The sequence below is a fragment of the Colletotrichum tamarilloi genome (assembly GCF_030869305.1).
Source record: "Colletotrichum tamarilloi strain Tom-12 chromosome Unknown Scaffold_120.1, whole genome shotgun sequence".
NCBI classification, from domain to species: Eukaryota; Fungi; Ascomycota; class Sordariomycetes; order Glomerellales; family Glomerellaceae; genus Colletotrichum; species Colletotrichum tamarilloi.
In genome coordinates this window covers 42,125-64,788 of record NW_026849503.1, presented here as the reverse complement: position 1 = coordinate 64,788, position 22,664 = coordinate 42,125, and the positions used below count along the sequence as shown (strand labels likewise).

General features: G+C 52.9%; 7 protein-coding genes across 7 annotated transcripts; 6 read left to right on the top strand and 1 right to left on the bottom strand.

The window, feature by feature from the left end:
• Positions 1–1,161: 1,161 nt before the first annotated feature.
• On the top strand, positions 1,162–3,798 carry CTAM01_14353 (uncharacterized protein; the record flags this gene model as incomplete). Its single annotated transcript, XM_060530354.1, has 9 exons — positions 1,162–1,309; positions 1,397–1,457; positions 1,520–2,300; positions 2,353–2,386; positions 2,440–2,560; positions 2,620–2,640; positions 2,714–3,090; positions 3,156–3,330; positions 3,399–3,798. The coding sequence occupies 9 exons, from the start codon at positions 1,162–1,164 to the stop codon at positions 3,796–3,798; spliced, it is 2,118 nt and encodes a 705-aa protein (XP_060375073.1).
• Positions 3,799–4,632: 834 nt separating this feature from the next.
• On the top strand, positions 4,633–7,307 carry CTAM01_14352 (thermostable beta-glucosidase B; the record flags this gene model as incomplete). The annotated part of the gene is made up of 3 exons (XM_060530353.1): positions 4,633–4,770; positions 4,846–5,300; positions 5,387–7,307. The coding sequence occupies 3 exons, from the start codon at positions 4,633–4,635 to the stop codon at positions 7,305–7,307; spliced, it is 2,514 nt and encodes an 837-aa protein (XP_060375072.1).
• Positions 7,308–9,482: 2,175 nt separating this feature from the next.
• On the top strand, positions 9,483–10,940 carry CTAM01_14351 (uncharacterized protein; the record flags this gene model as incomplete). The annotated part of the gene is made up of 5 exons (XM_060530352.1): positions 9,483–9,677; positions 9,807–9,843; positions 9,899–9,966; positions 10,027–10,400; positions 10,460–10,940. 5 exons carry the CDS (start codon positions 9,483–9,485, stop codon positions 10,938–10,940), a joined length of 1,155 nt encoding a protein of 384 aa, XP_060375071.1.
• An 809-nt stretch (positions 10,941–11,749) lies between these two features.
• On the top strand, positions 11,750–14,958 carry CTAM01_14350 (subtilase; the record flags this gene model as incomplete). Its single annotated transcript, XM_060530351.1, has 9 exons — positions 11,750–12,256; positions 12,310–12,467; positions 12,521–12,635; positions 12,691–14,006; positions 14,065–14,174; positions 14,228–14,336; positions 14,399–14,486; positions 14,545–14,789; positions 14,862–14,958. The coding sequence occupies 9 exons, from the start codon at positions 11,750–11,752 to the stop codon at positions 14,956–14,958; spliced, it is 2,745 nt and encodes a 914-aa protein (XP_060375070.1).
• A 256-nt stretch (positions 14,959–15,214) lies between these two features.
• On the bottom strand, positions 15,215–15,679 carry CTAM01_14349 (uncharacterized protein; the record flags this gene model as incomplete). Its single annotated transcript, XM_060530350.1, has 3 exons — positions 15,215–15,269; positions 15,329–15,572; positions 15,643–15,679. The coding sequence occupies 3 exons, from the start codon at positions 15,677–15,679 to the stop codon at positions 15,215–15,217; spliced, it is 336 nt and encodes a 111-aa protein (XP_060375069.1).
• Positions 15,680–16,540: 861 nt separating this feature from the next.
• On the top strand, positions 16,541–17,796 carry CTAM01_14348 (uncharacterized protein; the record flags this gene model as incomplete). Its single annotated transcript, XM_060530349.1, has 3 exons — positions 16,541–16,890; positions 16,978–17,118; positions 17,187–17,796. 3 exons carry the CDS (start codon positions 16,541–16,543, stop codon positions 17,794–17,796), a joined length of 1,101 nt encoding a protein of 366 aa, XP_060375068.1.
• Positions 17,797–19,385: 1,589 nt separating this feature from the next.
• Positions 19,386–21,170, top strand: CTAM01_14347 (mitomycin radical oxidase; the record flags this gene model as incomplete). Its single annotated transcript, XM_060530348.1, has 5 exons — positions 19,386–19,513; positions 19,628–19,962; positions 20,042–20,561; positions 20,621–20,823; positions 20,899–21,170. The coding sequence occupies 5 exons, from the start codon at positions 19,386–19,388 to the stop codon at positions 21,168–21,170; spliced, it is 1,458 nt and encodes a 485-aa protein (XP_060375067.1).
• Between the last annotated feature and the right edge of the window lie 1,494 nt (positions 21,171–22,664).

Here is a 22,664-nt window from a genome sequence, read left to right as displayed (position 1 = left end):
AAAACTGTTTTGGTAGAGAACTGGAAATGAGGAAAAAAAAACTCTTTAAGCGGGTCTCGCCGCAGTTGCTTCAAAAAAGTGTCCTGCAATCGCTGAACATGAATCCACAATCGCTTGTTGATCAACCTTCTTTTGTGACAGTAAGTTCTGGACATCTGCACGTTTTCGGCCCTTCTCGATCGATGCAACACTGGCGGCAAAGCCGACGTAAACAAACCGGAATTCCCGGCTACAAGTGGAGATTCTGTAACCCCGCACAGAGGGGAACTCGACGTTAGTAAGCAGTAAAGAGTGAGAATGGCAGAAAGAGTTGACTCGAATTGACCGGATAGAAGGCATGGATGGGTCAGTCTAGGGAGCAGAGAAGCAGTGAACACCGATCCTCAATGTTCGTCTGATACAGCCCAGGGATAGGAGAGGGATCAAATCGAATGGAGCTGGTTCATTGATAGTATGCCGAGTTATGACTTTGTCTCCCTGGACCATCGGTTGCCCCTATTTTTTGTGCGCGACTCAGTCGCATTGCCGTCATCACAGCCCAATCCCACGTGAGGTTGCTCCTGAGTCAACTCCATACTATCACAAAGTGACAAAGCTCATGTTTTAATCTGTTCCAAGGTGAGAATGCTTGATTCAACAGGACATCCCCGAAGATCGGGAGACTAGGGTGTCGGCTGACCAAGCTTACCAATAGAGACACATGTAATTTGCTTGAAGAACCTCTCCCCCAGTCTCCCTCGATCCGTCTCCCTCACCCCCAAGCCCCCTCCTCCTAGTCTCTATCCGTAGCCTCTTTGCTGCCCTCTCTCCCTGAACCCTCTCCCCGGCGTTACTACTCTACCCCACAAAACATTCCCCGCATCTGCTTGCCGTCCGTCGTAGCACTTTGTGCGGGGGTGGAGGTCGATCGTTTGGAGCGCGCGTTCCCACGTTCCTGCGGCACCGGCAGCGTTTCGGATGCGCGCGGCGAGCACAGCAGGCGGGCTGTTTTCACACCTTTTTCCTGCATAACGCATACCCAGCTTTCCCATCCACCAAAAAGATCTCCATCGACAAACGAAAGACGGCGGATGTTCCGGTTCTGAAGTCATCGAACATCTGATTCTGGCCTGATACTTTTTATTCTACCTCAGTCTTGTTTTCTTATTTGTTCTTGGTTCAATGGACGCTGCTGCTGCTGCAGAGACCCAGCGGACGACGCAGAACTCGGGGATCAAGGTCCGTCGCCCCCGGGCCGCCCGCGCATGCGATCTCTGCAGGGCGAAGAAGAACAAGTGCGATGAGTTGTATCCTTGCACCTACTGCAAGAGTATGTTTGTCCACGACGATGATGAAATCTCTGCAGGCAAAAATGCCTCAATAGGAAGGGTTCCTAGGGCTAATCGCGCGAAAGTAGATCGGAATGCGACATGTGTCTACAAAGGCCAGGATATGTCAAGGAGGCTCTACACTCCAGAGTATGCGCTCCCTTGGGAACTTAACTTTGATCTTTTTAGCTTACCTCATCGGCACCTATCAGATATGTGAGACAACTAGAAGAGCAGGTCAAGAGCCTTTCCGCAGTCGCCGAGTCCGTCAAGGCTCAGTCGGTCGATGACAATGCCTCAGTCATCGCCAACGTCCCCGAGATATCAGAGGGATTCTCCCCGGACTGCAGCCTCCAGAGACGGCCATCGCGGAGCACCGCCGCCGGCTCACCATCGAACGCCCGGTCACGGAACGCGGCCGGCCAAGAGATCTCCGGCGTCAACCGGCACACGCGGAACGTTGAGTTCTACGGCAGCTCATCCTCCGTCGCTCTCCTATCACACGTCCAACGGACAGGAGATGAACCAGTCATCTCCCCGGATCTTGACTCCGACGCCGGGACTCTTCTCTCAAGCCTGCACAACCCGGCCTTCTCTTCGCCTTCGGCAGACCAAACACAGACGCCCGCAGCCGCCACCGAGCCGAGGTCGGCCGCGAGACCGGTGACGCATTACCCGCAGTGCCGGCACTTTCTCCAGAGCTTCTTCTCCAGTATACACTTTGTCCATCCGATTCTCGACAAGAAGATCTTCTTCGACCGGTGCGAGGAGCTGTGGTCGAAGCCGGACGTTGCGCGGGAGCCTTCCAGCTTTATTGCACTCTATTACAGCATATTGTCGCTGGGCGCACTCATTGGCGTCCGGGAAGATGAACCGATTGATGGGATTGAGAACCTGCAGTGGAGCCGGAAGTTCTTTGACGAGGCGAAGAGGCGGTGCGATCAGCTAGGGATGGTTACGGACCTGGAAATGGTTCAATGCTACGTCTTCTTGGTGAGTCTAGGGCTACACGACTGAGGATGCTCGACGCTGACGTTGTTGAAAGGCCAAAGTGTGCCAGAACGAGCTGAATGCTCACTGTGGGTGCTTGAAGCTGTTGGAGACTTGTTCTGCTGTACTAACTTCTGAACAGGGGCATACATGTACGTCGGTCTTGCCGTGAGAACGGCGCTTGCGATGGGCATCAATCGAGAACCCGGACCCGACGTCAAGAAGGAACCCGCTGAGCTCAGAGCCGAGTCAAGAACGTGGTGGTAAGGATGCCGAGCAAGGAGAGTCTAGAGAACTGCAGATGACTGACAAATCTGAACAGGGGTCTCTATTCATTAGAAACGTAAGAATACTAGCCGGAGTAAAAGTTCGGCTCGTGCCGAGAAGGCAGAAAGACATTCTAACTTCCCTCTCAGAGAAATGTCCTTCTCGATGGGTAGACCAGATACACTCGGCGCAGATTTATACCACAACCGACTATTCCCTGTCATTGGCGAAGCAGACACAGAATATTCCGGCAGTCTAGAGCTGGTAGACCCACCCTCATGCGCCATCATCAAAAGTATGGTAGACTACTCCAAAATCATCCGAAGCATCTGTTTGGGGATCTATCTCCCGGAGACGACGGTACCACGAACCGTCCACCTGGCGCACCAAATCGACCAGGATCTGCAGCGATGGGCGGAAAGCCTGCCTGAGCCTATCCGCCCTACCACATCCGTCGAGCCGCGCTCGCTAAAGAGCGTCAAGGAGGCTCAGTGGATGAAGAGGCAGAGGCTTGTCTTGACTATGCGTGAGTTTTACCCTCCGGTTTCGCTTGCGGTTGAGGCTTGGGCCGTATCTGACAATGCCATGCAGGGTTTCTCAACATAAGGATACTCCTCTTTGGGTCGATTATTCTCACATCAACCTCGGCGGAGCGGGCCTCCATTCCGGGCTCGCAGGAAGGCATTCACCTCTGCCTTGAGTCTGCGAAGCAGACCATTGAAATCATTTATCAGACGTATCAGCATCATGACTTTTTCCGCACATGGTCAGTACTTTCCATACTGTTTGTGATCGGTAAATGAGGCCGCCCTGCTAAATTCCACGGTCTCACAGGTTTTACAACACAACATACACTGTCTTCGCAGCATCCATGATCCTAGTATACGTGACACAAGAAGCGACAGAGCCCGAGGTGCAGCCTCTCTTGAAGTTAGTTGGCATGGCCATTGAAATACTCGAGACCATGGACGAGTGCGTTGTCGCGCTGAGGTCAGCCAAGTTATTACACAAGGCCATCCAGAAGGCGGAGAAAAAGTTTTCCGCGTCGACCCCCGCAGATCTACAGATTCCCGCGATGCCACCGGCTGATGCCATGCTCCAACTCAATCACTACTGGGGCCCGTTGAACATTCTCGACAACGAGATGGACTTTGGGTTCGCGATGCAGTTTGCGGACTTTGAGGGGACGAATTCGCTGTTTATGGCGCTCGATGATCCGAGATCAATGCAGTAGATGCCGATGAAATGATACAATTGAACAAAGATGACACATCTTCACAACCAGAGACTCCAAACATCTTGAAGCCCCGCACGAGCGTACTCATAATTACTTCAGCCACTATCGAGGTGTTGTTGACATTTGACCCTGTTCGGCCGATTGACCGGTCGTGTTTACTGGATGATCATACTCTTAATGACCAAGCCTTAACTATTATCAGCGAGACTGGGCCAACGTGACAACCCGGCGATGGTGTTTTGGAGAACTGCCGGTCTTTATTGCCACAAACGCGTCTTTTGGACTTTAAATAGCGTGCATATGACCCCGGAGATTCCCACAACGCTGAAAAGCCGACAATAATTGGGGGGTCCCTTTGACTCTCCGGAAAAGCCGAAGGTGACACGGAGCCTCATCGAGGGGCAAGCCGCCGCACACCACACTAATGCTGACAACTGAGGGGCGGTATGTGGGGGGTTTTGGAGAAACCGATCTGATCTCGCGGGGAGCCTTGCACTCTTGGAGGAGGGGAGATTCCGGGGTCGGCGAGATCGGTCGCCTTTGGCCGACATTTTTACATCATCACATGGGGAAGTGTGGTAAGCTAGACGTCGGAATCCGGGGTTCACGATCTTTTGTAGCATGGGACAATAACAATTGCGATCCTTGAGAGTTCTGATCTAAAAAGCCAGAGCTGCCATTGAGTTTTGGGTCGACATTCTTCAGCAACTGCAACACATTCTCTAGCGACCTCAAGATCGAACGAGTAATCTTCTCTAACCTGTCACCTTCAGGGTCCCGAAACCACCTTGTCAGATCTTCAAATTACCATTCACATTCACATTCGCCACCATGGGTTCTCAGGTTGACGACAGAGATTTCACGACTTTGCTGTCTGAGCTCACGCTTGAGGAGAAGATCACTCTCCTCTCTGGCCGTGACTTTTCCACGGCAGCAGGCGTCGCTCGCTTGAACATTCCTCCCATCAGAGTGAGCTTGTCCCAAGACCCTATGGCGCAAACCGGGCGCAGAAACGAAGAAGCGAGCTGACATTCCCACCCATAGGTAGCAGATTCAATCGCCGGCGTGCGCCCCTCAGGGATCACAGCCGACCTCACGACAGCGTGCTTCCCCAACACAGCCTGCCTTGGATCGACATGGGACGCCGAGCTCCTCGGCCGCCTGGGCGAGCGCCTCGCTCACCAGGGCCGTGAGAAGAGCGCTCAGGTCGTCCTGGGCCCGACGATCAACATCCACCGAGACCCCCGCGCGGGACGCAACTTTGAGTGCTTCAGCGAGGACCCGTTGCTGTCTGGACAGTTGGCGGGTGCCATCGTCAACGGTATTCAGAGCCAGGGTCTCGGGGCCTGCCCCAAGCACTTTGTTTGCAACGATTCGGAGACGCTGAGACACTTTTACGATGTTGACGCGTCGCCCGATAGCCGACCGCTGAGGGAGATTTACATTGCTGCTTGGCAGCACTTGTTGCGGACTTCAAACCCTACTGGTGTCATGACTGCGTAAGGCTCTTTCTGCTCCTTCTGCGGATATATATCTGCGCTGTCTATGGAGCTTGAAAGTCTGTACTAACAACGATTTGACACAGGTACAACAAAGTCGACGGCACATTCTGCAGCGAACACGGTCCCCTCATCGAAGGCGTCTTGAGAAAGGAGTGGGGTTTCGAGGGTATTGTCATGTCCGACTGGTTCGCCGTACACAACGTGGTCGAGCCCGTCAAGGCCGGTCTCGACCTCGAGATGCCTTTCCCTGTATTCAGAGGCAAGAGACTCGCCGAGGCCGTACGATCGGGCCAAATAACCGAGGCGGAGATCGATGCCAGGGCGCTCAAGATGCTGGAGCTGCGAAACCGCACGCGGACCAGCTTCAGCGACGAGCCTGAAAGATCCGAGATTAACGAGGAGACGAACAAGATCTCCAGGGAGCTCGCGGCGAGTGGCATCATCCTGCTCAAAAACGATAACCAGGCCCTGCCCATCAACCCCGCAGACAAGCCCAAGGTTGCCCTCATTGGCGAGTTTGCTGGATCTCCCGTTGTGACTGGCGGTGGAAGCGCGTCTTGCACGCCCCAGTACCGCCACTCGCCGTTCAAGGTCTTGAAGGAGGCCTTCTCTGGGGAAGAGAGCGTTCGCTACCACGCCGGTGTTCGCACACGCAGAGTCATTCCCGTTGCTCCCACTGCGCAGCTCACAGCACAAGACGGACGCAACGGCGTCGACGTGAAGTACTACAACGACGACACCCCGGAGCCGATCCTCACCGAGTTCCAGGAGAAGGCCAACGTCTGGATGCTGGGCGAGTTCAAGGCCGGACTTAAGGTCCCTGGCTCTCGCTTCGAGCTTCTTACCAAGCTGACGCCCCAGACGACTGGCGAACACACTCTCGCGGTGCAGGCCACCGGAGATTTCTCCCTTGTCGTTGACGGCAAGGAGATTCTGTCTGGTCCTCAAAAGAAGATTGCCACGGAGCAGTTCATTTTCAACCACGTCAAGCTCGAGACGCGCGTGCAGCTGCAGATGAACGCTGGTCAGGCTTACGACGTCAAGCTCGTCAACAAGTCCTGGGATCACCTGGTCAAGGGCGAGCCCACTCCCTACGCGGCATCAATCGGCTTCGAGGAGCACCGCTCCGACGAGGCTGCCATTGCCGAGGCTGTGGAACTCGCCAAGGCCTCAGATGTGAGCATCATCTACGCCGGCCGCAACGAGCAATACGAGTCGGAAGGCTACGATCTGGAAGACATCCGCATTCCGGAAAACCAAGCGGCGTTGATCAAGGCCGTCGCTGCCGTATCAAAGAAGACCGTCCTGGTGCTGCACTGCGGCAACCCCATCGACATCAGCGCTGTCGTGGACGACGTTGACGCGGTGCTCAACGCCCACTTCCCCGGCCAGGAGGGCGCGCAGGCGACAGCGGATATCCTCACCGGCGCAACAAACCCCAGCGGACGCCTCGCGACGACGTGGTTCAAGTCGCTCGAGGATGCCCCCACCTATGGTGATTTCCCCGCTACCAAGCAGGAGGACGGCACCCACAAGTTCCGTTATGCTGAGGGAATGGGCATGGGATACCGTCACGCTGAGGCGGCGAAGCGCTCCCGCTTCCCCTTTGGGTACGGCCTTTCATACACCACCTTCAAGTACTCTGACCTCACGACGAGTGTGGCTGGGGCAGACAAGGACGCGAAGCTCAAGGTGTCTGTCAAGGTGACCAACTCGGGAAACCGCGCCGGAAAGGAGGTCGTACAGCTCTACGTTAACCCGGCAAAGGAGACGCCGGCCGCCGTCTGGCGACCGGAGCGCGAACTCAAGGCCTTCAAGAAGGTTCTCATACAATCTGGAGAATCGGCAGTGGTGGAGCTTGAGGTCGACGCCAAGATCGCGTGCAGCTACTGGGATGAGGCGGAGAAGGCTTGGAGGCTGGAACGGGGGACATATGGCGTCCGGGTCGGAGATCTCCAGGGTGAGTTCTCGATCAGCGAGGGAACGACCTGGGGTGGGCTGTAAAGAGTGAAGAAGAGTTCGGTTGGTGTGTGGCGTGTGACACGTAGGAGACGGACTTTGTTCTGGACCCTTGTCAAAGAGCCATTGATATTTGTAGTTTGCGTGCTGCGACATTGTATGTTAACCGGATACCAGTAATCTGTCATCAAATCTTCAAAGTGTCTAGCGCTAAATGTCTTTCATCTTCCCTTCCGGCAGGATATTGTCCCGAGGCGGACCAACGTAGACCACCAAAGCTCAAGTGAGACACTAGGTAGGTGGTGCTGCGTACGCGCCGTGCCGGCTCCCCTCGATCCTGATCGAAGTGATGATTCTCAACATTCTCACTCAGCCATCCCAACCTGATGTGATGGGATTGGAGCTTGAATACATGACCAGCGATACTGGTGATCAAGATATCAGTCAGCAGATCATCCAATTGATCAACGTTTACGGAGTACTCATCGGGAGATTTCGTCCACTAGCACTCACACACAAAAGTAAGCTCGGCCGACGTCTTGCGACCGGTACCCGAACAACTCGGTATCGGTCCCCCCATCACCGAGTAATGAACGACATCATCAATCACCGCAGAGTAAGGTATTTGATCCCATCTTCAGAGCTATGCGGCCATGAGAAACCCTACACCACACCACTTCATCGCCAGAGTCCACGCGCGCCAAGGGGTCAGTGCTTGCTTTGATATTTGCACTCAGTGAACGGGACAGGGCGAGAGATGATCCTCAAGACAAGACCATCCGGCCCGGATTCGGGACCTGTATGCTCGGAGCGGGCGCCAGATCTACCTGCTTTATGATAGCACAGCCCGCTCACGATCATGGAAGCTCTGGTCCGGTCTCGTTCACACATCATCACAGCGAAGAAATACGTTTTTGGCAAAGACGAACCTAATGAACCGCGGGCGACTCAGGCGAAATCCACACCTAAACATGACCTAATCTTAAAGCATCGACGCCCACCTCGAGAATCGACACCAGCAATGATCCTAGTTCCACAAGCTCCCACTAATTATCCGAGACCTCTTCGTCCCATTTCGGCTGATTATTCCAACTAATCATTAAACAGCTTAGCCTGTTTCCCTCCATCGTAGCCTGTGCGTTGACGCCCCATCCCACCGCTTTGGGGCCAGTGCCCGGTTTGATTCTTGAATCTTAGGCATGACGGGAGTTTAAATCTCCTTCAATCTGCGATCCAATTGCTATCAATTCTACCGCGCCAGGCAACCTCCTGCGGTAACACGGTAGATAAAGTAGGTACAATACTGGGAGGGGCAAGACGGAGGGGGATGGGTGGGGGGAGACAGACTTCAGATGATTCGCACGTCCTCGACCACAGAGAAGCTTGAATGTTGGCGGAGAGTTCGCGCCTGGTATATGCCCGTTAATCTTGTCCTGCAGTTGGTGGCATCACCTTGGAAGAGGCACGGATGTTTCCTGGCTTTGGCTGCAGGTGAGTGACTCTTGTCTTCCACTCTGCCCCTCCACCATAGACTTCCTATCCTAGAGACTCGCGTTCTTAAGCAAATCAAGCATTCCACGATTGGCAAATCTTATTCCATCCCATCATCTTGGATTTTCGGCTTTACACTATCGAAACGGAGTTTAGTTGCCTCTCACTTCATACCAACAGGAAAGCCCACCACCCTCATCGTCACTTTGGTTTCGTCTCGTCCCGCTCAAGCCTGTCTTAGTCCACCTTTTCTTGGTGTAACCGGTAAATTCGTACTAACTTGGAAGACGGATGGGGACGCCTTCTTTCTGTGGCGTATTACACTGCCCTTGCAGTTCTCTCAGGGCTGGATGGGACGCCTTCTCCGGGACCTGTTCGCTTTGACTTGAACTAACCCAAAGAGACTCCCAACATCGGATTAGCCTGACCATCTTGCGACTTTGATTGATATGCTGTGCCATCTGCCCCCTTTTCCCCTACTGTTCCTGGGTTTCATTCATTCACCCAAACACCAGAGACAGAAACGAGTCCCACAATAGTTCACGGCCAGGACCCACGATCATAACGCAGCCCTACGGGACTACGGGACTACAGGAACTGGATCGCAACGCGAATATCAGTCCGGCTCGCTAGCGGCCACCCCTGTCGGACGAGCGTGGCGGACCCGCGCGGCGATGATTGCACGGCCCCACGGCGACGGCCACGGCTCGGTCGCATCACGAAGTAGACATGGATATGGAAGTGGAATCGGACATCATTGAGGACGGAGGCGCGCCGGGGTTCGCTCCCCATGGGAAGGCCGTCATAGCTTGCGCGACCATTTCGGTCGGACTCGCTGGTCTCATCGTCGGCCTGCGGTTTTTCGCACGATTATACCCCGCGCGGCTGCTAGGAAAGGAGGACTGGTGCATATTCATCGCATGGGTATGTCAAGTCTCGAGATCACGGCCCGACGTCGAGGTGAAGGGCAGGTGCCAAGGCAACAAAGATACCAGGCATCTGGGGTCCCTAGGCATCGATAACTTGAACTGGGCTAATACCCTGGTTAAACAGCTTTTCTCAGCGGCGACTTCTATTGGCATGTGCCTTCGTAAGTCAATACTCACTCTCCAACAGCATGGTAATGGTATGACTGACATAAGCAGAGGTCAAGACGGGCATGGCCGAGGAGTTCTCGACTCTCAGCGTTTATCAGCAACAAACCTTTTTCAAGGTATGATAACTCTAAAATCAGTTTGCACGCAAGAATCCAGCTAATCACCCCGAAACATAGTGGGCATACCTCACTATAATATTCTACAACACTGGCCTCGCCTGCGTCAAAGTCTCGATCCTCCTTCTCTACCTGAGAATCCTTAGAGACCTCAATTACCGTAAGGCATGCTACGTGGTCCTATTTTTCGTGGTCTGCGTGTCGCTATGGACGGTCTTATCCTCGATATTCTTCTGCGTGCCCATTACCAAGAACTGGGACCGTGCCGTCACTGGCGTCTGCTTCAGCCAGGGCATTGCCTGGTTCGTCAATGCCGCTCTGAATATCCTTACCGACTTTGCGATTCTTATCCTGCCATTACCGATTCTGCCCAAGATCAAGCAGTCTCGCCGGCAGAAGATTGGGCTATATCTCATCTTTGCGCTCGGCTTTTTGTAAGTGGTTCCGAGTACTCGTGCGGTCAACGTATCCATCTGACCAACATCCATCTCAGCATCTGCGTGGTCTCCATCCTCCGTATACCATCCCTCATCGTCGCGAAATACTCTCGCGACCCAACATTAGACAGCCCAGGCATAGCAAAATGGTCCGTCGTAGAATTAAACACAGCCATCGTCTGCGCTAGCCTCATCACTCTCAAACCACTCGCCATGCGCTTCTTCCCCCGCATGCTGGGCTCCAACCGCGGCGACGTCGGCCGACAGCGTGGCCCCGGATCCGAAGAGATACCCGCGACCGTAGGTTCTAAGGAAGCGCGAAACGGGGGCGTGAAGCATGGCCACGCGCGGCCAGTGTCTGACGGCAGTACCATTCAGCTAAACCACGATACCTTTGGAGGGGATTCGGCGATGCATACGCAGCATACGGAAAGCTCACGACTTAGTTCTGCGGGGACGTCGGATCTGGAGCAGGGGATGAAGGCGTCGGCTGTCGAACTCGAAGGAGATTTGGCGATACGAACGGATAAAGCATGATTGAACATACCATTGTAACCAGATACCACTTTATTTAACGCTTTTGTATTTTAAGAAACGGTAATAACCATATTTGTCCGGCGCTAGCTGGCCGTGGAGAAGTTCGCGATGATCTTCTCGTACCTGTGCGTGTTGGCCGTTGGAGATTGCAATTGAGTGCCGTGATGTTTCTTGGCTTGCAGGGATCCGCGTCCGTTGATCGCGGAATCAGCAAGTCTGCCATCCCTCCTCGGACAAGCCCCTCAACTGCCCGCACCTTATTCGTACTACATCGAGACGGATTGGTCCGCTTAACATCGTGAGAGAATGCCATTCTGGACAAGATGGTGTTTAGTCAACACCAGAGCGATGACATAGGCTAAGACTTTCACCATCCGGCATTCCGCGTTAAGGTCAGAAGCTGCCCCTGGTCACGACCATGATTTAACGTTAAAAGCTCGTATTCACTCATCTCGCTATCCCGCTAGACCCGAAATTCCAGCAACATCCCCTGCTTCTCGATATTGCTTGCCTTAAAAAAACACCGAATCGCCCTATGGGTGCGTCGTTCAATGTCACCTCAGTGGATCACTCCCGCTGCAATGTGACAAGAATCACCACGGGATTAAAGATGCGCGACGGGCCTTATTGGGCAGGTGGGATGAACGACATGCCGTGCTCCTTGGCAAATAAGGTCTATGGATACTTCAGAGAGATGCGAAAGGACTTAATCATTCCACGATGGCCGTCCCAAGGTAGTCGTGGGCTCTCTGTTGTAGCATCTGCACGACTTTTACACTCGTTTCTGGATCGTGTTTCCCATCGCAGCCATGCGCGCAGCAGGGACAGCCATCGCAGCTTTGCTCTTCGGGGCCGCAGACGCTCTTCATCAATTCACACCCCGGTCTCTCAATGACACCACCAGTCCCAGCGATCCTGCGCCGAAGCGGTACATCGTCGAGTACAAGTCGCGCGCCCACGGTTCTCGCGTCGCCGCGAAAGTTGCTGCTGGATTTCCGGGTCTCCGTGTCGTGAAGCAGTTCGACTCGGACATTTTCCCTGCCGTCACAGTCGAGTGCGATGGAGGATGCAGCCCCGAGTCCGTGAGAAGTGCGCTTGACGACGGCGACGAGCCTGTTGTTGCAACGGTCTACAAGTCTCAGGTCATGCAAATTCTTCCGACCGTCGAGGGCGAATCGTACAGCGACGATGCGGCGGCGCTGAATTACTCCGTCCACGGACTCACTGGAGTTGAGAAGCTTCACGAGGATGGGGTCTTGGGCGAAGGGGCTATTGTTGCTATTGTCGACAGTGGTGTTCAGTACACCCATCCTGCAGTAAGTACTTCGACTCTAACCAGACTTGGTTGCAGATGATTAATTGAATGTAGTTGGGAGGAGGCATTGGTCCCAACTTTACCGTTGCTGGAGGCTACGACCTTGTAGGCGATGCTTGGCCTGATGCGCCAGCTCAGCCGGATGACGACCCCATGGATAGATATGGCCACGGAACTCATGTTGCTGGTATCATTGCGGGGAAAAGCGACCAGTAAGCAGCTCCAAGTTCCTACTTGCTCAAGAAGCACAACTAACTCTGATCAGGTTCGTTGGCGTAGCTCCCAGAGCCAAGTTGTTGTCATTCAAGGTATTTGGCAGCAGTGGCTACTCAAACGAGGAGACAGTTATCGAAGGTTTCCTCAAGGCGTACGACTCTGGTGTAAGATGATGGGACATACCTTTTACAATGGGAGATCGACTAACACTGCGCCTAGGCCGATATCATCAGTGCCAGTGTTGGAGAAACCAGCGGTTTCACAACCAATGCTCTCGCTGTCGTCGCGTCCAGAATTGTCGACAACGGCGTCGTTGTCGTCTTTGCTGCTGGTAACTCTGGACAGGATGGCCCCTTCGACATGGCAAACGGTGCATCTGGCGAGCACGTCTTGACCGTGGCATCTTCTGACCCGGGAGTGTTCCCTGCCCAAGCCTTCTCCGCAAAGTTCAACTTGAATGGCAACTCCAACAAGACCGAGATCGCCTACATCCCCGGATCAGGCTTCTTCCCGGACACCATCGTCGAGTGGCCCATCAAACCCATAAGTCTCAACTCTTCAATCACTAATGACGCATGCCTGCCTCTCCCAGCGAACACAACCTCACTCAACAATACTGTAGTTCTCGTCAGAACCGGCGGCTGCACCAACACCGTCAAGCACACTAACGTCGCGGCCTTCGGTGCCCGCTACGTTCTCTTCTACAATGACGCCGGCCCATACAAGAACGCCGTAAGCTCTAACCTTACAGGTCTCACCGGAGCCATCGAAGCAAACGCTGGTGAGGCCATCATTGCCGCTATCCTTGACGGCGGCAACGTGACCGCCTCCTTCGACATCGCCACGGCCCACTACGTTGGTCTCCGTAACGCAGGAGGTGGGCGGCCATCCTTGTTCTCCTCGTGGGGTAGCACCTACGACCTCGCCCTCAAGCCCGACGTCGCCGGCCCGGGCACAAAGATCCTCAGCACCTACCCTACGAACGAATACCGCGTGTTGAGCGGCACGAGCATGGCGACTCCCTATATCAGCGGTGTTGCCGCGTTGTGGGTGGGCAAGTTCGGCGGTCGGGCCGCGCACAAGGATGATCCGGAATGGGCGCGCCGCCTTATCGCGCGCATTACGTCGACTGCGCACGCCGTACCGTGGGCTGACTGGGCGACCACCTCGACTGACTATGGTTTCTGGGCGCCAACGACACAAGTCGGTGGAGGATTTGTTGATGCGCAAAAGGTTCTTGGGTACACTACCGAGCTCAGCTTCGACGGCCGCAAATTCGAGCTCAATGATACAGCCCACTTCAAGGGCACGCACACGGTGAAGATCACGAATCGTGGCACAGAGACTGTTACGTACAAGTTCTCGGTGCAGGATGCTGGTGGATACACGGCATACACCCCCTCTGTACCAGGGCAAACTCAGTTTGCGGTTCCTGGGATTCCTCTTTACGCGGACCTTGATCCTTTCAAGCTTACACCCGAGGTTTCTCTGCCCCAGGAGATTACTATCGCAGCTGGAGAGACCAAGTCAACAGAGTATGATCTCATCCTCACAATATGCCACCATGAGACGACAGCTGACGAGGAATAATAGGTTCACATTTAGCGTCCCTGAGGGGGCAGATGCCAAGAAGTTGCCAGTGTACAGTGGCAAGATTCTTGTCAGCGGTAGTAACGGAGAGGAACTTGGTATTCCTTACTTCGGTCAGTTTATTTCTCAACAGGTGCCTGATCTTCTTAAACTAATGAAACTGTAGGCGTTGCCTCCGACTTGAAGGAGACGATTGAAAACGTCTGGGACTACGGATGGAACAATCCTTATCTCACCTCTGGCGTGAATGCAATCAAGCTCGAACAAAAGTCAAAGTAAGTTGCCAAACAGCAACGGACGTCTACATCTGGTACGGGAGCTGACATACATCTGCTAGCTTCACCTTCAACCTCACCCGAGAAGCACAAGACTTCCCTAAATTATTCACTCAATTTGTTTGGGGAACCAAGGAGTTCCGCTGGGACGTAAGTCAAGATCATGTCCGGAGCTAGTATGGGAATGTCGAGCTGATGACTTGCACAGATTTTCTCAGGTAATTACAGCGAAGCCCAATGGTCATACCCTCCTGTTGTTGGTCAGAAGGGTTTCGTCGGCTCAGCAACCGCTTGGAACGGAACTGCCAACTCAGCTTGGTTTATTCCAGGTGAAGATAACGAGGACGACATTTTCTCCCTTCCTCTCTACTCGCAACCTCGTGCAAGGGGAGGCATTTACTACTGGCTCGGGCGATTCGCCGACGGTTCGCACATCCAGCCTGGATCATACAAGTAAGAGCCTATTCTTAGTCGATGGCATACCTATTCCTTTGTTATCACATAATCCTAATTCTTGTCATACAGGTTCCGTATTGCTGCCTTGAGGCCCTTTGGAGAGCCCGAGGTTGCAGAAGACTGGGACGTTTGGCAGACGCCCGCCATTACTGTGCTGCCTCTTTAGGCCACATGTGCCTCTGCCGAACATCTAGAGCTTCATGCTCTAACAGTGATTGCGATTGTACGGGTTCTGGGAGCTTTAACATCAAAGAAATCGATTCTATAAACTTCAAACCTAATATCATCAAACGAAATTCCTTCAACTCTGCTGCCGAGGAAGGATCTGCTCCCCGACCATCAGCATCGATTACATTAACCTTGAGTCTCCATGCTGATTTGCCGCTTCTTTTAGACGTGACGTGCGATGATGAAGTTGTGCTTCAAAAGTCTTCGAGTTTATGCACCTCATATGGCGGCACCTCGTATGGGTGCGTCCTGCAGCCTTTGTCAGCATCTAGTGCGCCCTTGAATCGCCCGTGGCTGGGCTCAAGTACCTTTTCAAGGCAGAAACTGCCTCTCTCGTAACATCGCGCCCGACGCAAAGGATCTCGACCTTGTATTCAGGCACCTGCGCGAGTTGATCGATGTTACCGGTGTGAGGGGTAGCTCCCGCAGCAGAGACAGGTATGAACTGGCATGTGCCTGGGCTCTCGAAAGCGACATGAATGTATTTGCCGTTATCGTAGGTACCGCCACCAGCTTCAAAGATGGCTGCTTTAGTGGCATCTAAATGAGAACCTGAGCATACGTGGCGATGTCAGCAACAGCCATATTCTTGACGTATTTTAGGCCTTAAGGCTCTACTCACGTGGCACGGAGTATGCAAGCTTGTAGCGATCCGCCATTATTGAGAAAATTTCGTATATCGGTATACTGGCGGGTGGAAAGCGTGGTAACTTTTCAAGCTGGAGATGGAATTGGAACGATGATGGAGCTGGGTATCAAGATGATATTCGTGACAAATCCTCCCTTTTCTGTTGAGAACTGACTAATTTTCGGTCGTAACTATCTTGTGTGAAATTTTCATTATCCGGGAGCTACCGGAACATCCTTATCTCAACAAATTTGTTGAAAATCCTGAAGCATGTCCCCGAACCCCTATGGGAAAGTGAAGCCATATTCTGACCCCTATGGGAAAGTTCAGGCGATGTAGTTGACGGATAGCGGGGCATAGCTGTGTGGGGTAGTTTTCAACCTGCGTGCTATGCCGAATTAGTTGATGACGCCCCAGTAAGAGGATGCTTGACTCGGCTGTGCCGACCTCGGCGGCGCTGAAGACTACATAAAGCGCTCCTTTCATTGGATCAAATGCTGCTCTAAGTGGGACAATTGCCGGAAACACAGTTACCCTTATCTACTGGCTCCTTGCGAGTGGAAGCTGGGTGCTCGAGACAAGAACCTTCTGAGCGTGTACTTCTGAGCGTGTGGCGGGCTTATCTGTAGTGGTGGGCCTCCATTCATTGGAAAATGCTACTGAAATGGCTCTGCACTCGCGGACCATCGAAGGTACTTAAGTACGAGGTAGTATGCTCACCTCAGTCTTGAAACGGATCTCGTAAGTCACCTATAATTGATTTCCTCTCCTCGGCTCGTTTCTCTTATACGCAACACACACTCCTTGACAATAGATCATTAACTCTTGCTTCTAGCCTCTTGCAGCAACTCCGAAGAGAAGGCCACCCGGAGACAAAATAGCAAGAGGCAGAATGGAAACGTTGCCGCATAACCTCCCATGCCCGTCCGGCGCCTCAGTCAAGGTGTCCGTCCTCAACAACTGTTTCCTTCGCGGAGTGCCTACAGCGCCTTATGTTGAGCCTATCATACCTGGGCATGGAACATTCAACGACCTTCCATGTCTCGTCTTCCTGATCGAGAGCTCTACCGGCAGGAAAGTCCTCTTCGACCTCGGTCTACGAACGGACTGGCACAAACTCAGCCCGGTTTCGCTATCAGAGATCCAGAACGACGAGATTGAAATCAAACTGAAAGAGGACATCGTTGATATTCTGAAACGCGAGAGAATCGCTCCAGGCGACATAGAGGCTGTGGTATTGAGGTGTGTATCCCTAATAACTTCCCATGTGCCTGATTCGGTACTTCTTTCTGTTCCCGCCAAGGACATCCTAATATGGGCTGAATATAGTCACCATCATTGGGATCATGTCGGAGATCTCAGTTTGTTTCCCGATACTACACGAGTTGTCGTTGGCCCGGGGTTCGTAGATGCTTTCCGTTCAGGTTATCCCGACGATGATCTGGCGCCACTGCTAGCCAGCGACCTGAGGTGAGTTGATGTATAACATGTCCAAAAGGTACTTAAAACGTATCGAGAGCTGAGAATGGTCAATATAGTGGGAAATCAGTGGACGAGGTCAACTTTGAAAAGGCCAGCTGTGTCCCTCTTGGTCCGTTCACAGCTTTCGATTACTTCGGTGACGGCTCGTTCTACATCGTTGATGCTCCTGGACACAGCATCGGCCATGTTGGAGCGCTAGCCCGGACAACAAGCAACCCGGACACATTCGTCTTCATGGGTGCCGACTCGTGCCATCACTGTGGAGAGTTCCGACCTTCTGCACGTCGCAAAACCCCGAGCGACTTTCGTCTTGGCTCGCCGACTTCAGGGCCATCTTCCCCTTGTCGTGGGCTGACGTCTGATGATCACAAAGGTCCTCAGGGCGGGCTTTGTGGAGCTCCATTCTATACAATTACGCGTGACCCTCGATATGCCGAGTATACTCATGACCACGGAGCTGCGGATGCAACGATTGCCATGGTGCAAGAGATGGACGGGTACGACAATGTGTTTGTTACCATGGCACACGATGATTCTATCCCCGAGATAGTCGACATGTTTCCAAAGACAATCAACGAATGGAAGTCAAAGAAGTGGCATGAGAAGGGTCGATGGGCGTTCTTGAAGGACTTCAAAGGCTTGGCTGACGCGACGCTAGGAAGTTAGGCTAGCACAGATCGTCTGGATTTTCCTCAAGGGAAGGGCACAAGTCAACCTAAGCAGAGTCTTATGTATCGTCAGTCGGCGAGAATGGCTTGATTATGATACAGAAACCGCGTTGAATGCGCAATGTAGTCGATGAAGGTAGCCGTATTACCATCCCTTTTGAAATCATCCCCTACAACTCTTTCCAATCACTGTGCCTCACACATCTTGTGGTACATACCCTTAGCTGCGATTATCTCCTAGTGTGTTCCCATCTCCTAAAGAGCGCCCCTGTGGAACACGTAGCTCAAATCGGCGACCTTAAAAGTACTAAGACGATTAGCCATAGAAGTCGTGGTCCTATCAATCTGCTTTACAGCATGAGCCAGCCGAGCGTGGGCCTCTCTATATCAAGAGCACCAGTCGCTTAGTCGAGAAGCAGAAATCTGGTGTCGCTAATCAGAGGCGCGTGCGGTTGCAATTTATTGATTGGCCGCCAGAGAGCTGTGCACCTTGGATCCATCAGGCGTTTCGAGTCCCCACGGGAGGGAGCAGACAAAGTCCCTTCCCTGACCCATTCAGACTGATAAGTGTTGAGCCTATGATGAGTGGTTGGAAAGCAAAATCGATGAAGTAAGTTTACCGGCGGGAAAGTCGGCAATCAGTTGAAGAGAAGTCGACTAAAACGAGCGTGTTGATACTTGCATCATATCGAAATATGACGGGGAGAAGGAAATGACAATTTTGATGACGCCAACAGTGCAACATGACAACAAGATTCGGTTTCTTAACAGCAAACAGTCGTGCCCCTGAAAGGTGGCCCCCGGGCTGCGAAATGCCTAGATTCCCGGGGAAGAGTCATCGCCGACAGAGTTTTCACCGATAACGGATACCAAACGACCAGATGTCCACGCGGCTTCAAAATTGGTACGAACATGGATTGCTAGTGGCAGCTTACCTTAACTACGGAGTACTTGTGGATTAAGTTTAATCTCCCCGGAGTAAGATGTTTCTCTTCGGAATGCAGCATCTCGGACGCCGGAATCTGCGGAGCCCCGAGGCATCGCGGCCGGCATGTGGCCGGGTGTTCGTCCCGAAATTTGAAGGCAGTCCGTGCCCCTGAGTCCAGAAGCTTTAACTCTTTACTCGCCATATCGGGTCCGGCCAAGAACCCCCTTTCCACACGGCCCCATTCAATAAGCTTACACCACATGGAGTGAATAGATCGGTGGCAGAAAACGCGTCGTAGGCCCCAAAGATCTGGCGACCAGAATTGCCAAGACCTAATTTCGAAATTGGCCGGATGAGTCATTAGTTGGTTTTAGGGAACATGGTGACGATGTTGCGGTAAGGATTCCACAAAGCCCATCATCAGTTGACAGGCCCGATTGTTTGAGCGGAGCTCCAGGCCATGATCCGGGGCCCGGGCATCGTGGGATCCCGGAACAGGCACTTCTTGAGCTCAACAATTGTTGGATCTAATAAGTTGAGCGATGCCTGAGTATGAAATGTTCATAAGTCGGGATCCTTTCCCAAGATTCAGATGAATAGAACACAAGCGATTCGACACCTTCGTTCAGCACCCGCCAATACCTCTTTCTCCAGTCAAGATGATGGTCACCCAAGAACAAATCACGAGCTTCATTCTAGCGCTAGGCCTAACCCAAGACAAGGCCTCGCAGATACATCAGCGCAGTGTGACCGGTTGTAACTACACTGAAGAGGTCTTGAGCAGCCTGTATCCTCAGAATGTCTTTTTACCCGAGAGTCCTGAATACTCTACTTGGATCAACAAATACTTCTAAGCCCTCTTGACGCACCCAGCTTCCCTTTACAATTCTAAGTTCCAAAGCGGCTCGCGGCCTCGCCTGAACGCCTCTGCAGTTTTCACCCCAGAGAACACGGAACAAGTTGCCTCTGGTGTCAAGATCTTCGAGTTCTTCCAGAGACAGTTCGCCATCCGAGGCTTGGGCTTTACATCCAACCCTGGAGCGGCCGGTATTGAAGATGGTGTGCTTCTTGCCCTGGAGAAGATGAACAACATCTCACTTACTCCGTCCAAGGATGTCGCTAGTCTTGGCCCAGGTAATAACTGGGGCCGAGTGTATAGCACGCTCGAAAGCCAGGGGGTCACAGTCTCTGGAGGCGAGCTTGCAGTTGTTGGCATCTCTGGCCTCTTGACTGGTAGTAAGTCAAGTTCCAAACCTCGAAAACGAGCACGATCTCCTACTGGTGAAAAATGATGCATCCTGACAGCGCTATCTAGATGGCTTTGGTAGTTTCCTCGGAAGCCGCGGATTTTCCAGCGCTGATATTGCCAACTTTGAAGTCGTTCTCAGCGGCGGGAAGGTCGTCACTGCTAACGCGAGTGAAAACTCCGATCTCTGGTGGGCTCTCAAAGGCGGCTCCAACAACTTCGGCATTGTTACTCGTTTTGATATGAACACCTTCCCCATTCCGAACGGAATCTTCTCTGGCACCATCTCGTACGACCTGAGCCAAGCCAACGCTGCCCTCGATGCGTTCTATGAGATCCAAAATGGAGCGCTGCTCGACGACCCACAGCTCGTGGTCACCTGCATGGAGATGATCATCCCCGCAATCAACCTCACTACCATTGACCTCACCTCTTTCACCGGCAAGGTCAACTTCACAGGTTCTTATCCCACGGCGCTTCAGCCTCTGATTGATGTCGGTCCCATTGCAACAAACTTTTCTCGCAACACCCTCACCGTCGAGGCATCCAAGGCTGTGACACCCGAGTTCTCGGCTGTTTATACCCAACGGTTAGTAGTAGATCTGATCTCTGTGTTAGAAAGATGTTGACGTGTACACCTTTTTGCAGTATTGCTCGCGGGAATATCAACATCAAAGCGGACCAGGAGCTCTACAATGAGATCTCTGAACTGTTCTTCTCCCACTACGCATCTTCGACTCTTGCTGACCACACCATCGGCCTTTCCTGGAACCCCGTCACTCCCTACGCCGTACAAGAGTCCAACAGAAAGGGCGGCAACGCAGGTGGCTGGTTGGAGGTCAACCAGAACTGTAAGTGCAACCACACTTTTGACATTGGCGGACCTTGTCCATTACACAAACAGTGAACTGATCAACCATTTGCAGCGCTCAACTTGAGAACGAGCTGGGGCAATGCCGACAACGACGCGGCAGCCCTTCAGATGGACGCTGACTTCTTGGCCAAGGCCACAGAGCTGGCTCGTAAGCGCGATGCTCGGATGCCGAATCAGTGGATGAACAACGCTGCGGAGACCGCCGATGTCATCAGCACTTACGGAGAGGGGAACGTCAAGAGGATGAAGTCTATCTCACAGAAGTACGGCAAGGAGGGAACCTTTCAACATCTTGTCCCTGGCGGTTATAAGCTGGGCGCCTAGATCATACCTGAATCCTGCCTTGTAGTCGATATGTAACAGAACAGTGCATTCAGTCTACTTCACTGATGAGAAGTCGCCAGCAGTGGACCTGCTTCTCTGGCTTAGCTTAAAATCGGCCGGAAGTTAAATAACGGGGGCTTGGTATCTCATGCCATGAGTTTTGCTATCCGGGCAGTACTGTTTGGCTATCCGGGCAGTAACCCACTTTTTGGACCAATAAGAGCTCCAAGCTACAGAGCTCGGGCCATGGCCCCATACCCGTACCCGCTGCACTTGCCCACGGGCCACCCGGCGCAGTTACGTAAGGCAACCGCAGGCACGTTCGGTCGCAATTACGTAAGGCAGCCGCAATTGCCCACGGTCGCAATTACCCACGGTCGCAATTACCCACGGTTATATATACCTATAGAAATAGATAATTAAGTAGGTAATTGAGCAGGCAATTGCTACTGTAGGTAATTGCGACCGTAGGCAATTGCGACCGTGGGCAATTGCGGCCGTGGGCAATTGCGACCGTAGGTAATTACGACCGTGGGCAATTGCGGCTACCTTACGTAATTGCGGCGTATATGCGCTAGGTGGCCCGTGGGCAGGTGCAGCGGGGCAAAAAAGTTTAGAGTTTAGACGGCAGGCTCTTATTGGTCTAAAAAGTGGATTACTGCCCGGATAGCCAAACAGTACTGCCCGGATAGCAAAACTCCATGCCATATGCTTAGCTAACTACAGTAATCAACATTATAGACCTCTTAATCTATTTTGAAATCGTAACAAAAAACGGTTGATACGCCTAGCTCTGCCATCGACTCTTGTTATCGTGCAGATTCTTTCTTGCATCATCAGCACCTTGATATTTGGGACAGCCGCGGGATCCACGATCGACAGTATCAGGAAGAGAGACTTTTAGATCGTACAAGGCTCCTTCGTCTCCATCTCGACGACCGCCTCCAACCTGGACGTAGCAGTCAGCTTGGGTCCCACTTCGAAAAACTCTAGAGACATCGCATAGGCTCGAGTACTGACTGCATGAAAGGTCTTTACTTCGAATCCCAAAAGCACAGCGGTCCCTGCCGCCTAGAGTGTCGAGAACGCGCTGGCGTAGGCCCGTGTTGTCGTCGACCCAACACAGCCAATATCCATATCCGACGACATCAAGCTCCGGTACTCTGCCGAAATCGTCGTCAAAAGGGTCAAGATTTAGGTCGTGTCCATGATGCTGCAAGGGTAGTCTCTCGACCAGCTCGGCGTGACACTCAGGCTTGTGCACAACCTCAACAACCAGAAGAACATAGGCCTCGCCGGATCCATCATCATGGAAATCGCCTGGCTTAGTGGCCCAGCTATGACGCCAAAGGGCCCCTTCCTAGGTATTTAAAGAGACCGAATCGCACGGTACCCGGTCTACAATGCCATTTCTTCCAAACGTTACTCTTTCCCTTTCACATATGGAGTCGTTTTGCTTGGTGACGGATATTATCACGCCCTCTTTACTAAAGC